Source organism: Balaenoptera musculus, chromosome 6, assembly GCF_009873245.2.
Source record: "Balaenoptera musculus isolate JJ_BM4_2016_0621 chromosome 6, mBalMus1.pri.v3, whole genome shotgun sequence".
NCBI lineage: Eukaryota > Metazoa > Chordata > Mammalia > Artiodactyla > Balaenopteridae > Balaenoptera > Balaenoptera musculus.
In genome coordinates this window covers 94614900-94628331 of record NC_045790.1, presented here as the reverse complement: position 1 = coordinate 94628331, position 13432 = coordinate 94614900, and the positions used below count along the sequence as shown (strand labels likewise).

The window sequence follows — 13432 nt, the reverse complement described above, 5'->3', positions numbered from 1 at the left end:
CAATTCACGTGGCTGCGTGATTACCTGTGCAAGATTCTGAAAGTTGAGAAGCTATAAATTATGAGATGGATACAGGATAATAGGGCAGACTGATATATGAGGGAAGGCAAGGGGCAAGATAATGCAAGGCAAGTGATGAATTGTAATGGAGAATTAAGTGAAACCAAGAGGTAAGCAGGTAGAGGCCACACCTGTGGATAAACTGCCTAGAGCAGCTGTTCTCAGCCTTGACTGTACATGAAAATCATCTGGGGAGGTTTTTTTTTGAAAATTCCTGATGCCCAGACCAAATAAATCTGAATCTCTTGAGTTGAGACCCAGGCAGCAGCATGCTTTTTTTTAAAAAACAAAACAAAACAAAACAAAACCTCCCCGGTGAGTCCAAAGTGCAAAGTTGAGACCCACGGACCTAGGAAGGCTAGATTACTGTAAGAACAGAAGAGGGCTGAGATGGAAACTCTCAGAAAGATCAGCAGTTATGGGATGGATGGAAAACAAGGAGCCTGTAAGGAGCCATACAAGTGGCACGAGAATGGGGAAGGGTTGTAGAAGAGAGAAAGTAAGGGCTCTCTCCCTAGTGATCTAAATGTTGCCAGTTATCAGAAACTTAAGATTCATAGCAACTGGAGAAATTCCCATACAGATTACCCTATCCCTATGGATTACTTCTGAGGTTATTTTTAGGTTATCACTGGCAGTGTATATAGCATACTGGTTTAAGAGCCAGGGCTGGAGGGGGACTGCCTGGATTTCTGTACCAGCTTCACAGCTAACTAGCTGTGTATCCTTGGGCAAAGTACTTCTTTATCTCAAGTTGTTCTTGTTGTTGTTTAAAGTGTGAATAACAGTACCTACCTCATAAAGTATTGATAGTTGTGAGAAACAGATGAGATTAAGCCACAAAGTAAACATTCAGTGATAGCTATCACTGGTAATTTTTTTCAAAAACTGCTAATTTTAAGGACATTTTCCACTAAATGTAACTTCTCTGAATTACCATAGTTCTGATAAGAGATTTAGAGATATCAAACATTGATGCGACATATAAACAAAAAGGAAGGACTGGAAATTCATAGATTTAAAGATTATTTCATATATATTTAAAGATTAGACCATTATGTTGGTTTTCTTTTTTTTTTTAGCATATGTATTGGAGTATAATTGCTTTACAATGTCGTTAGTTTCTGCTGTATAACAAAGTGAATCAGCTATATGTATACATATATCCCCATATCCCCTCTCTCTTGCATCTCCCTCTCACCCTCCCTATCCCACCCCTCTAGGTGGTCACAAAGCTTGGTTTTCTTTTTAAACATAGAGTCAACTCTTATGTATTAAGAAAGATTAAAGGGGGGAAAGGGAATCATCAAAAGTCTCAAATCATGGTTAAAACAGAATAAGTCAAAACATGGGATAAAACATTTAATGTAAAGTTTAAATTATATCCAATATTTAAGCTAAAATTGTATTCAAGGTTTAAATTACACTCAAAATTTAGGAACCAATTTAAAGTTCTATAGGCGTCATCCAAAAGTATAAAAACAATGCAAGTATGAGAGTGAGAGGCATTAAATGTCACAAATTATTATTGCCCAAAATGACCTGTTACTGTTTTCTTAGGTGAGCTCTCCTTTAAGACTATTAAATGGGTTCTCAGTTGGGCAGAGGTGCTGCATAGTCCTGGCTTCTCGAAATTCCTCTATCCTCAGAGCCTGGCTCAAAGTGTTGGATTCTGTAGCCACATGAATCCCCCCCTTCACTTGGCTCTGCTCGAGGGAGAGACTGTCACCCTCAGAGCTGACAGGCAGAGGCAAGATAATTGCCACAATGCAGCAGGTACAATGTACAAAGCAACTACTGGTTACTATGTAATCCAATCAATACCACCGTCTCTCATGAAGGTATTTTGAGGCATTCCAAAGGGGACTGTATTCTGTTTTGTTGACCATTAAATCACCACGCCTAACACAGTCCCCAAAGCAAAGACTACAATGCAGCCTTCCTCCCGGGGGTCCAGGCCTGAGAGAAAGCCCCTCCCCGCAGCCCCTAATACCCCGCAAGCTCTCAGTCAGCGGCAGCATGTCCAGGCACCAGGACCAGCAGATCCACAGTCTGGGATTTTAATACTTTTCTTAGTTTTCTTGAAACAGAATCTCCCCTCCTAACGTGCATGTCCATTTGATTTTCAGAAATTTGATTTTATTACATTTTCAGAAACACATTAGGTAAAAGAGATATGAACCTCTTATATACTAGCCAATGGTTTTGATTGGCTTCATTTTTGAAGAATAGGGGGCTTCCCTGGTGGCGCAGTGGTTGAGAATCTGCGTGCCAATGCAGGGGACACGGGTTCGAGCCCTGGTCTGGGACGATCCCACATGCCACGGAGCAACTAGGCCCGTGAGCCACAACTACTGAGCCTGCGCGTCTGGAGCCTGTGCTCCGCGACAAGAGAGGCCGCGATAGTGAGAGGCCCGCGCGCCGCGATGAAGTGTGGCCCCCGCTCGCCGCAACTAGAGAAAGCCCTCGCACAGAAACGAAGACCCAACACAGCCAAAAATAAATTAAAAAAAAAAAAAAAAAAAAAGAATAAAATGATCCTGAAACTAAGGGAGCAATTGGGGAAGACAAGAAAGCAGGGTAAATTTTCAATACGTGTCATTTTCCCAAGGAATTATTTCTAAATTACATTTGAAATTGAGAGCTGGAGTCAAAAGAAAGAAAGAAAATCGAATTCATGTAACTAAGGCGTGTCACTGTCAAGGACAGGGAGGGGCAGATGCTCACAGCGAGCTGCTGCAGGGATGTACCTTCCAGCTGCAAGGACAGGGAACAGGATGGTAGGTACCATCTGAGGTGCTTTCTCAGAGTAAGAGTCACTTCAGTCTAAAAGGTCACAAGAGATGAATCACGGGCAAGAGAGACAGGCCTTCAGGGTCCTGCTTTCCGTTGTGAGCTAGAAGGACATCTATTCAGGGAACACTTCAAAGAACTCCAAGGGATGGTAAGGAGTATTCAGGGATATTCTGCTGGACTTTATGGCTGCTTTGGCTTGATGAATCTTCACTGCGTCTCTGCATAAGCGTTTTCAACTTGTTAGCTGGTGGGATGGCCTTGTTCTTCCTCGTTGATTTTTATTTCCTAACATCTCGGTCTCTAAAATTGTTACTGTCCTTCCCGTCATTTTAGTTTATTGTTTTATCTTTCAAATCTTTTAGTCTCCTCTCTGCACCTACTCAACAGTTTATTTAATGGTTTGCACCATTTTAAAATGACTTATTGTACAGTTCTGTATTCGAATTGAGTTTTGAGTGGGAGGGGGGCCTGGAATGAAGGGACACTTCTGGGAGGGGGCTGGCTGTGCTCGTCCCCTTCTGTCAGCCCCTTGCAGCAACCTTAAGACGGCGCTACACCTCCCAGAAGTGAGGCACAAGAATCTCCCTAGAAGCTTCTAAGGGAGAATACGGATTCCTTGAGGGCAAAGTTCACCTTGCTCAACAGTCCCAGACTGTGCTGTGCAATTCAGCTGAACCAACTTATCTGACATTGGGAATTTTCTCCTCTGCTCCATGCCATCAAGGTTGTTAATATTTCATGTAAAATTAAGTTGATTGCTTGATCAGCAGATCCCCTACTTCATATAGTCTGTGCCAGCAATTCCCAATGATAAAAGGCTTCTGTTGTTGTTGTGAGCTATGACTGTGCCCTGGAAGGCTGTTACTGTGTTTAATAATCAGTATGTGTCATGACTAATGTTACTTCCATATAGCACTTATCTTGTCAAAAATGGTACTGCAGCAAAATGGGCCTCATCAGCAACACAAAGCATACCTGGTGCAACGTTAACTTTGTAGGCACAAGATTCCCCAGAGGACACAGAACAACCAATAATGAGTTAGCTTTATAGGAAAACACAGACTATTTCCAATGGACAACGGACTTGTACACTACAAAACACAAAAGATTCCATCACCATAAAAAACAAAGAGGAGATCTTTATTAATTTTGCTCCCCCTCCCTCCCCAAAAAACTCCACTCACTCACCCTTTGGTGACAAGAGTCAGCCCTAGTGTATGGGAAATAAATAGATCAAGGTATTTTGCTAACAGCAACTAATGGCTTTGCATTTCCCAAAGGGCAGATCTAAGTGTAAAGATTATGATGGCACGACAGGTATTCCCTTTGGAAAACCTTGGGGGGAAAATTCAAATCTAACAAATAATTTGTGGGTGAACATGTTATTGATACGGCCCTGTTTCTATTTGAACCACGATTAGTTAGAAATAGTGAGATAAAGATTCCATTTGGTCCAATTAATTTCATTAAAGACCATGGCCACTCAATGCATCCCAAATTCTGTCCATCTACTTCAAATCACAATGGCCAAATGACACTAAGTTAATGAGTGAGCAAGAATCCCACCACTACTGCTGGAAAAAATTCAACGATCATTCATTCGACATGCAATAATTGAGTGCCAAGTAGCACTGAAGATACAATAGTAAGACACCTCCTTAAGGCAAGGATATACAATGGAGAAAAGACAGCCTCTTCAATAAGTGGTGCTGGGAAAACTGGACAGATACATGTAAAAGAATGAAATTAGAACACTCCCTAACACCATACACAAAAATAAACTCAAAATGGATTAAAGACCTAAATGTAAGACTGGACACTATAAAACTCTTAGAGGAAAACATAGGAAGAACACTCTCTGACATACATCACAGCAAGATCTTTTTTGACCCACCTCCTAGAGTAATAGAAATAAAAACAAAAATAAACAAATGGGACCTAATGAAACTTAAAAGCTTTTGCACAGCAAAGGAAACTATAAACAAGAAGAAAAGACAACCCTCAGAATGGGAGAAAACATTTGCAAAAGAATCTATGGACAGTGGATTAATCTCCAAAATATATAAACAGCTCATGCAGCTCAATATTAAAAAAACAAACCACCCAATCAAAAAATGGGCAGAAGACCTCAATAGACATTTCTCCAAAGAAGACATATAGATGGCCAAGAAGCACATGAAAAGCTGCTCAACATCACTAATTATTAGAGAAATGCAAATCAAAACTACAATGAGGTATCACCTCACACTGGTTAGGATGGGTATCATCAGAAAATCTGCAAATAAATGCTGGAGAGGGTGTGGAGAAAAGAGAGCCCTCTTGCACTGTTGGTGAGAACGTAAATTGATACAGCAGCTATGGAGAACAGTATGGAGGCTCCTTAAAAAACTAAAAATAGAATTACCATACGACCCAGCAATCCCACTACTGGGCATATACCCAGACAAAACCATAATTCAAAAAGACACATGCTGCGACTTCACTGGTGGCACAGTGGTTAAGAATCTGCCTGCCGTTGCAGGAGACACGAGTTCGAGCCTTGGTCCAGGAAGATCCCACATGCTGCAGAGCAACTAAGCCCTTGCACCACAACTACTGAGCCTGTGCTCTAGAGCCCGTGTGCCACAACTACTGAAGCCCGTGCACCTAGAGCCCATGCTCTGCAACAAGAGAAGCCACCGCAATGAGAAGCCCACACACCACAACAAAGAGTAGCCCCTGCTCACCACAACTAGAGAAAGCCTGCGCACAGCAACAAAGATCCAATGCAGCCAAAAATAAATAAATAAATTAAAAAAAAAAAAAAGACACATGCACCCCAATGTTCACTGCAGCATTATTTACAATAGCCAGGTCATGGAAGCAACCTAAATGCCCATCAACAGACAAATGGATAAAGAAGATGTGGTACATATATACAATGGAATATTACTCAGCCATGAAAAGGAACGAAATTGGGTCACTTGTAGAGACGTGGATGGATCTAGAGACTGTCATACAGAGTGAAGTAAGTCAGAAAGCGAAAAACAAATATCGTATATTAACGCATATATATGGAATGTAGAAAAATGGTGCAGATGAACCGGTTTGCAAGGCAGAAATAGAGACACAGATGTAGAGAACAAACATATAGACACCAAGGGGGGAGAGTGGGGGCAGGTGGTGGTGGTGGTGGGATGAATTGGGAGATTGGGATTGACATATATACACTAATGTGTATAAAATAGATAACTAATAAGAATATGCTGTATAAAAAATAAATAAATAAAGATGTAAAAAAAAAAAAAAAAGACACCTCCTTACCCTCAAAAGCTTATAATCTAAGTGGGGAAAGAGACAACGGAACACCTGTTTGTTTAGATGGGTAAATTCAAGATACTGTGGAAGGACATAAGAGGGGGTGCCAATTCCAATAAAGAGCTAAAGTCGACAATGACTTGAATGAGCAGAAGTTAGTAAAACAAAAAGGAAGGAGGAGGGAAGGAGGGAGAGAAGGGGAAAAAAAGGAAGGAAAGAGAATTCTAAAGAAAATTACATTGCATATTCAAGGGAAGGCCAGTAATTCAACGTTGCTGGAGAAACAGGCTCAGGGGATGGCTCAGCTCCTACAGAACTATACATGTCTTGTTAAGGAATTTGAATTTTAACCTGAAGGCAGTGGGGAACCATGGCAAGATTTTAAGCACATGATCCAAGATTACTGCACCAGAAAGATTAGGTTACAATAAGAAAAATAAAGTAGATAAGGAGCAAAGCTGTAGGTAAAGATACCAGAGAGTAGAGAGAGTTCAATAATCTAGGGCAGAGATAACGTGTACTGAACTAATAATGTAGGTAGGAAAAGGGAGGAATGATGAATCAAGAGAATCATCACTAAATATTAAAACTGAATTACAATTTCCTTTTTGCTTTTTAAAGCTATCACAATATAGTCCAATTCTGTATCTACCCCAGGCTCAGGTTCAAGGGGCTCAATTGCCTTATTCGTGCACCCAAAAGTGGTTCTGGTAGCAATGACCCTGACTGATCAACATCTGTCTAAAGTCCAAGTGCATCCTCAGGAATAAACCCAGAAAATAAGCTCTCAATTTACATTCTACTAAGGCTCAGAACATCAATGTATTAATGAATTTAAGGCCAAAAAAAAAATCATATTATCTAAAAATAATATTTGAAATGCTAAAATTCACATTAAAAACACAATTACTTTCTAACAGGAAGTTTATCACAATTATCCTGATACAGTGAGTATTTAAACTCCATTCAAAAGCTGTGCAGCAGGTATAAAAGTTGTTACACTAGAAAAATTAGGAAAGGCAGAATTAACTTGAGAAAAAAATCTTCAGGAAAAGGACCTCTGCTTTAGTAGAGGGCAGTTAATATTTATGGATACAAGTACTTCCACCATACCCTGGCACCTGCAGTCAATTAATAGAAAAGATAAAGCCTATCACTAAACATTAGGATACCATGTGTAGAGGGGAAAAAATGATAAATCCAAGGAGGGAGAGGGATGGGGGGAGTGAGAGGAGAAAAAAGCAAGGTGTCTTGCTTAGATACTCTTATCTAGCAGTTATGGCTCCTAACGGCCAAACAGGGAAGAAAACAGCAGCCCCCAAGCTATCAAACCACACTAGCTCTCAAAAAAGGGAAAAAATCCATAAAGATCACTTAACCAACTCCGCCTACAGAGGATATAATCATTAGTTTTTTTGTTGTTATTTTTTGTTTTGTTTTGTTTTAGGAAAATATAATCTTCAAAATAAGAGCCCTGAATTTCAAATGCTATAATCTGAATGTGAGCTTTAACATTATAGGGGAAGTCCCTGGTGGTCCAGTGGTTAGGAGTCAGCACTTTCACTACCATGGGCCCGGGATTCAATCCCTGGTCAGGGAACTAAGATCCCGCAAGCTGTGCGGGGGCAAGGGGGAGACATTATAGGCAAAATCCCACAAATGTCTGCCATCTAAAATATGTTATGAAATGATTAGGCATCAGTCGATACTAAATCTGGAAAGGAGCAAAGCAGTAGGTAGAGATACCAGTGAGCAGAAAATATTGAAAATAATGGTTCTCTAGTTTATAAATCATCTCAATTTTTTAAATTGTAGGCTTATAGGAATTGTAAGATATTTATGAAATTGGAGCAAAAAATTTCATTGAACAACAATTATTCACTGTATTAATCACATTGAGCTCCATTTTTAAACTACAGGCCAATACTTAGCTCTTTATCTCATTTTAAGAAGTTACAGGCTTCCCTGGTGGCGCAGTGGTTGAGAATCTGCCTGCCAATGCAGGGGACACGGGTTCGAGCCTTGGTCTGGGAAGATCCCACATGCCGCGGAGCGACTGGGCCCGTGAGCCACAACTACTGAGCCTGCGCGTCTGGAGCCTGTGCTCCGCAGCAAGAGAGGCCGCGACAGTGAGAGGCCCGCGCACCGCGATGAAGAGTGGCCCCCGCTTGCCACAACTACAGAAAGCCCTCGCACAGAAACGAAGATCCAACACAGCCAAAAAAAAAAAGAAAGAAAGAAAGAAAGAATTATTAAAAAAAAAAAAAAAAGTTACAATACAATAGAACATTGAATCTAAATTAACTAGATACCTACACACTGTATTTAATTTTTTAAAAATAACCACTGGTTTTAAGAAAGAATGTTTTATCGTTTCTCTCAGCAATTTCACTACAATGTTTGTATTACTTAAACATTTTTAAACATTAGTAGCTCACAGATTATGCTCCTTAATCTGACGACCAGATATGGAGCCATATAAGGTTTTGAAAATAGGCTCCATTTCCACCAGCTGCAGGCACAAGGTTTTAGGAGAGGATCGATATATGATTATTTTATTTATACTTTACCTCACTTAAAAAGGATTTGAGAGGACACAGAACACCTGCTCAGAAACTATATTCTTCAGTAAAATACAGAATGCTTAGCACAATATTTTAACCAAAATATCATTGCCAATGTTCTTTAACCTTGCTTGTCAAAATGTGGAGATTATCAAATTTGCTATTTTACTAAATACAGAAGAGAGAAGGAGAGGACAAAACCTTAGGGCTCTGCTTGAAAACAACTCATTAAATTGGGAAGTATCTTTACTTCAGTAAGAAAGGAATCAAATCAACCAGGTAAATAATTTTGATGGTGGGATGAGATGAAAGGAACTTAATTTTTAAAAAGGCAAGATTTAATTTATACATAAATTAAGCTGTTGATTATTTACTTTATGTTCAGTTATCCATTTCAGAAAGATAGTCAGAAGATTCCTACTCATCTGTTATAAACTAATGGTATTTTCTCTATTCTATTTTCACATAACTTTTCTGAATCCTGTTACTGTCAATATAAAAGGTAACTTTATGGGGCACTGGAAAAGAAATACAAAGACTCTTTACAGTATCTTAACTAAGCTAAAGTTTGTACTAGTCTCAAAAACTAGAAGTATTTTAAGTAAAAAAGTATTTAAGAAAATTCTGCAGTTTATCATGAAGCACAAAATAACTTAAAACAATTCTGGAGTTGTCACAGTCTAAGAGTATAAACATTCCCAAATGGTTATTTGAAGTATTAAGCTACATCACCAGCATTAAAGAAGTGTGACTTTATCATTATGTATACATCATAGAGGGAAGGGGATCCATCATGGTCCTATATTGAAAGAAGTCAACTTTCTTCCAATCAAGCTGTGAATTTAACAACTCCAATTTAAATACAAGATTACTTACAGTCTGAAAAAAAAAAGGTTCTAAAGTTCATTTTTAAGTAAAAATGTATAAAAAGTTTAAAAATTTGCAAAAGAATAAGGAGGGGCTGGACTCACCAGTAATATGGTAATAAAGGTAATAATACTTCATTCATTAAAACAGTGGATACTGTTACACTTTGTAAGGGTAAAGTGTAAAAAAAAAATCTAAGAAAACTCAAAATACTAGAAGAAAAACAGATACTTACTATATAATAGTTGGGGGAAATGGAGAAGATAAAAAATTTTACCAGAGTCAGGAGAAAAAAAAAAAAGACTACCTAAAACACACAGGTACACACTTTTTCTCCATGTTAAATACATGTACAAAATTGAAAGACAAAAAAAACCAAAACCAAACCAAACCAAAACAAAACAACACGCTGGGAAAAAACTGCAACATATCACAGAAGAACAATCTTCCTATTAAAAAGATTATCACAGCAATACATTGCAGCACAAGCAAAAGATTGAGTATGAAATTTACAACTAAATGTAACTAGTATTAAATATATGAAAAACATTCAATGGAACTAGTAATTAAAGAAATGAAAATAAAAAACAGAAAACAGTAAAAAGCCTGATACTTAGGGGAAATGGGGACCATCATACAATGTTACAAGGACTATGAATAGATACAACCTTCCTATAGGGCAATATGTAACAAAGTTTAAAATGTACACCACTTCTGGCCCAATAATTCCTCTTTCGGAATGTAAACTAAGGAGATCATCTCGCAAAGATGTAAGCGTATGAATTCATCACCATGTTGTTTGTAATCTTGACAAATTGAAAATAACCTAAATGCCCATCAATAATAACAATGAATACATATTAGTACCTCATAAACAAAAATGTCATGCATCTATTAAAAATGATGGAGAGATCATACATTTATTTTATTTTATTAATTAATTATTTATTTATTTTTTGGCTGTGTTGGTCTTTGTTGCAGTGCACGGGCTTCTCACTGAGGTGGCTTGTTGCAGAGCACGCGCTGTAGGTGCGTGAGCTTCAGTAGTTACGGCATGCGGACTCAGTAGTTGTGGCTCGCATGGTCTAGAGCGCAAGCTCAGTAGTTGTGGCACATGGGCTTAGTTGCTCCGCGGCATGTGGGATCTTCCCCAACCAGGGCTCGAACCCATGTCCCCTGCATTGGCAGGCGGATTCTTAACTACTGTGCCACCAGGGAAATCCCTCATACATTTACTGACATGAGAAAATTACTCAACACATTTTACATGGACGCTCCATGTGAGCAGGGGCCCTGGATGTATTGTTCTTCAATCTTATTTCCAGCACCTAGAACAGTGCCTTGTATATAAAAAAGAGCTTCCCAGCAAGTATTTATTAAATAGATGAATTTTGAGGCTGGTGAAAGAACAACCATAATATGGTCCCTTTCTCTCTCCCTCTTTACCTCCCTCCCCCCACAGAAATATAACTGGAAGGATAGTCACAAAAGGTTGACAGGTAATGGAGTTTTGGTGTGTGTGTTTAACTTTCTTCTTTCTTCCTCTCTGTACTGTCTAAATGCTCTATATAGTAAGCATGTTTTATTTTTATGATTGGAAAAAGTGACAAAATTGTTTTTTAAGAACTCATATATTTAAAATGAACTCCAGAATGTTCAGTGCCTACAGCTCACAAACTCCAAAACCTAAGATCAACAGTATCCAAGAAGCATTTTTCTTTCATCTTCAAAGAAATATCAGTATGCCTTGTACAATGTAGCATCTTTCTCCAGTACCAGGAAATGCCACACTATACTAATAAAATGCAGCATTTCCAAAAGGAAAAAGCACACTTTTTCTGTAGTGAAAAGGAAAAAGAACTATAAGTAATTAATTTCTTAAAGTCCTCCCCTCTCTTCTACTAACATATACCCTATTCTAATGGGTGGTAAAGATCACTATGCACCATCATCTTTTTGGGGTGCTAAAAATCCAGTGAATCCAAGAGTAATGCGCTCTATGCCAATTCTTTCATATCCTCATGAAGGCTTCCTTCATTTTAAAGACATTTGAACAATTGAAATATCAAAAGTAGCTACAGACTCTATGTCATATTCATCCATTACCCGGTTTTATTTTATTCATAGTCTTTATCACTACCTGAAATAACCTTATTCGGAATTTTATTATCTGTCTCTCCCTTCTGGAATGTAAGATCTTTGAGGACAGGAATTCTGTCGTGCTCGCCACTGTGTCCCCAGTGAAAGGCATCTAATGAAAAGGTGGGGGGGGGGGGCACATCTAAACAAGATAATAAATAAGGAATTGGGGGAAAAAAAAAAAAAGGAAAGAAAACCACACTGAAATGTACAAGCTGACATGACTCAAGGCTACAACGCCAGCTCAGAGATTTGGTGGACATTTTTCAAGGTGGACAGGTGCTTCACACCTATCTAAGGACACAGAGCTCTTCCAGGAAGAAGAAAATCCACAGGGAGGTCCCCAGGTGGCTGTGTGCAGCTCACCGAAGAGTGGAAACGATCATCACCATAATAGAAACGTGGCCCAGGTCGAGGGAAAAAAACAAAACAAAACACAATACACCATACATCTTGGCCCAGATGAAAAATCACACGAATCCCCAACACAATCAAACCAAGCACGCAACCTTCCGCCTGACACGTAAAAAGAGCATAGTCTCCTTTCCCCTGGCTGTGCAGTCGCCTGAAGCCCAGCCATCCCCTCACTCGCCACTTTTCTCTTCCAATGAACCCCCCGCCCCAGCTGATGCAAAGGGAGAGGGAATGGGAGGAAGAGTCTGAGAATTAGCTTTCTCCACCCCCATCCGATCCCAATCCCCTCCAAAGCGAAATTCCTCCCACCCTCGCCTGTCCCCAGGCCTCGACCCCGCCACGGGCTCCTCCAGCTGCCCCTCACTCACGTGTAGATGATGGCCATGAAATGCATCAGCCACAGCACCAAGAAGAGGACGAACCCGAAGACGGCCATTCCCTCCAGGGCCAGGTCCAGCAGCGCCATCCCCCGGCCTGGCCCGCTCCGGCCGCCGCAGCGGACAGCGCTCCCGCAGGAGGACAGGGTGGGCGCCCGGCGCGGGGTCGCAGAAGTGGAGAGAAAGGTGGCGAGAGGAAGGGGCGGAGGGGGCTGGGGGCGGAAGGGGCGGGCAGGGCCTGCGCGCCCCCGCCCGCGCGCACTCGCTCGCGCGCTGGCCTGGGCGGGCTCGCGGATGCAGGCGTTGCGGTGGCCGGACTCAGTGGGCAGGGCGGCCGCGGCCCCGCGCTCCGGCTCGCCTCTCCACCCCCTCACGGCCGCCGACCGGACCCCACACGCCTGCGCCTCCGCCGCCGCCGCCCCGCCGCCTCCCTGCCGCCTCGCCGCCGGGCTCCGGGCAGCGCAGCTCCGTGCCCTGCTTTGCAGCCGCAACTGCGCGTACTAATCGAAACCGCCGGCTTGCGCCCAGACTCCCCGGCGCACCCGGCCCCGCCCCGGCCCTCCGGAACCGCGGCCCACCCCCCCCCGCCTCCGAGGGGCGGTACGCGCCGCTCCTCTCCGCCCACCCTGCCGCCCTCGCGCCCGTGGCGTCACTGTCGTGAGCGCACCCGTGGGAGGCTTCTCCAGCTGGACGCAGGCAGGGTTTTCCCCCACCTCCGGGCTCAGGCCGCCGCCCACCTCTCAGTGACCGGCGGAGGCTACCCGGGCGGCCAGCACTGCAGCTCTGGGCCAGTCTCCGTCGGCGGAGCGGGTTCCTGTATCTAACTCGGAGGACACTTTCCCTTTGTCCGGTTCTGGTGTTCCAGGGCGCCCCAGGAAAAGACCCGGGGTTCCAGGCAGCCCCCGAGTTGTCTCGCAG

General features: G+C 41.8%; 1 protein-coding gene across 3 annotated transcripts in view; it reads right to left on the bottom strand.

The window, feature by feature from the left end:
• Positions 1-13038, bottom strand: part of UGCG (UDP-glucose ceramide glucosyltransferase) — a 36370-nt gene extending 23332 nt beyond the window's left edge. For 2 of the 3 annotated variants that reach the window (XM_036855936.1, XM_036855937.1), the window contains exon 1: positions 12506-13038. In XM_036855936.1, coding sequence (XP_036711831.1) covers positions 12506-12603 — 98 coding nt within the window. In that variant the 5' untranslated portion in view covers positions 12604-13038. The remainder of the gene's footprint in view (positions 1-12505) is intronic. The other variant, XM_036855935.1, reaches the window with a different exon arrangement.
• Between the last annotated feature and the right edge of the window lie 394 nt (positions 13039-13432).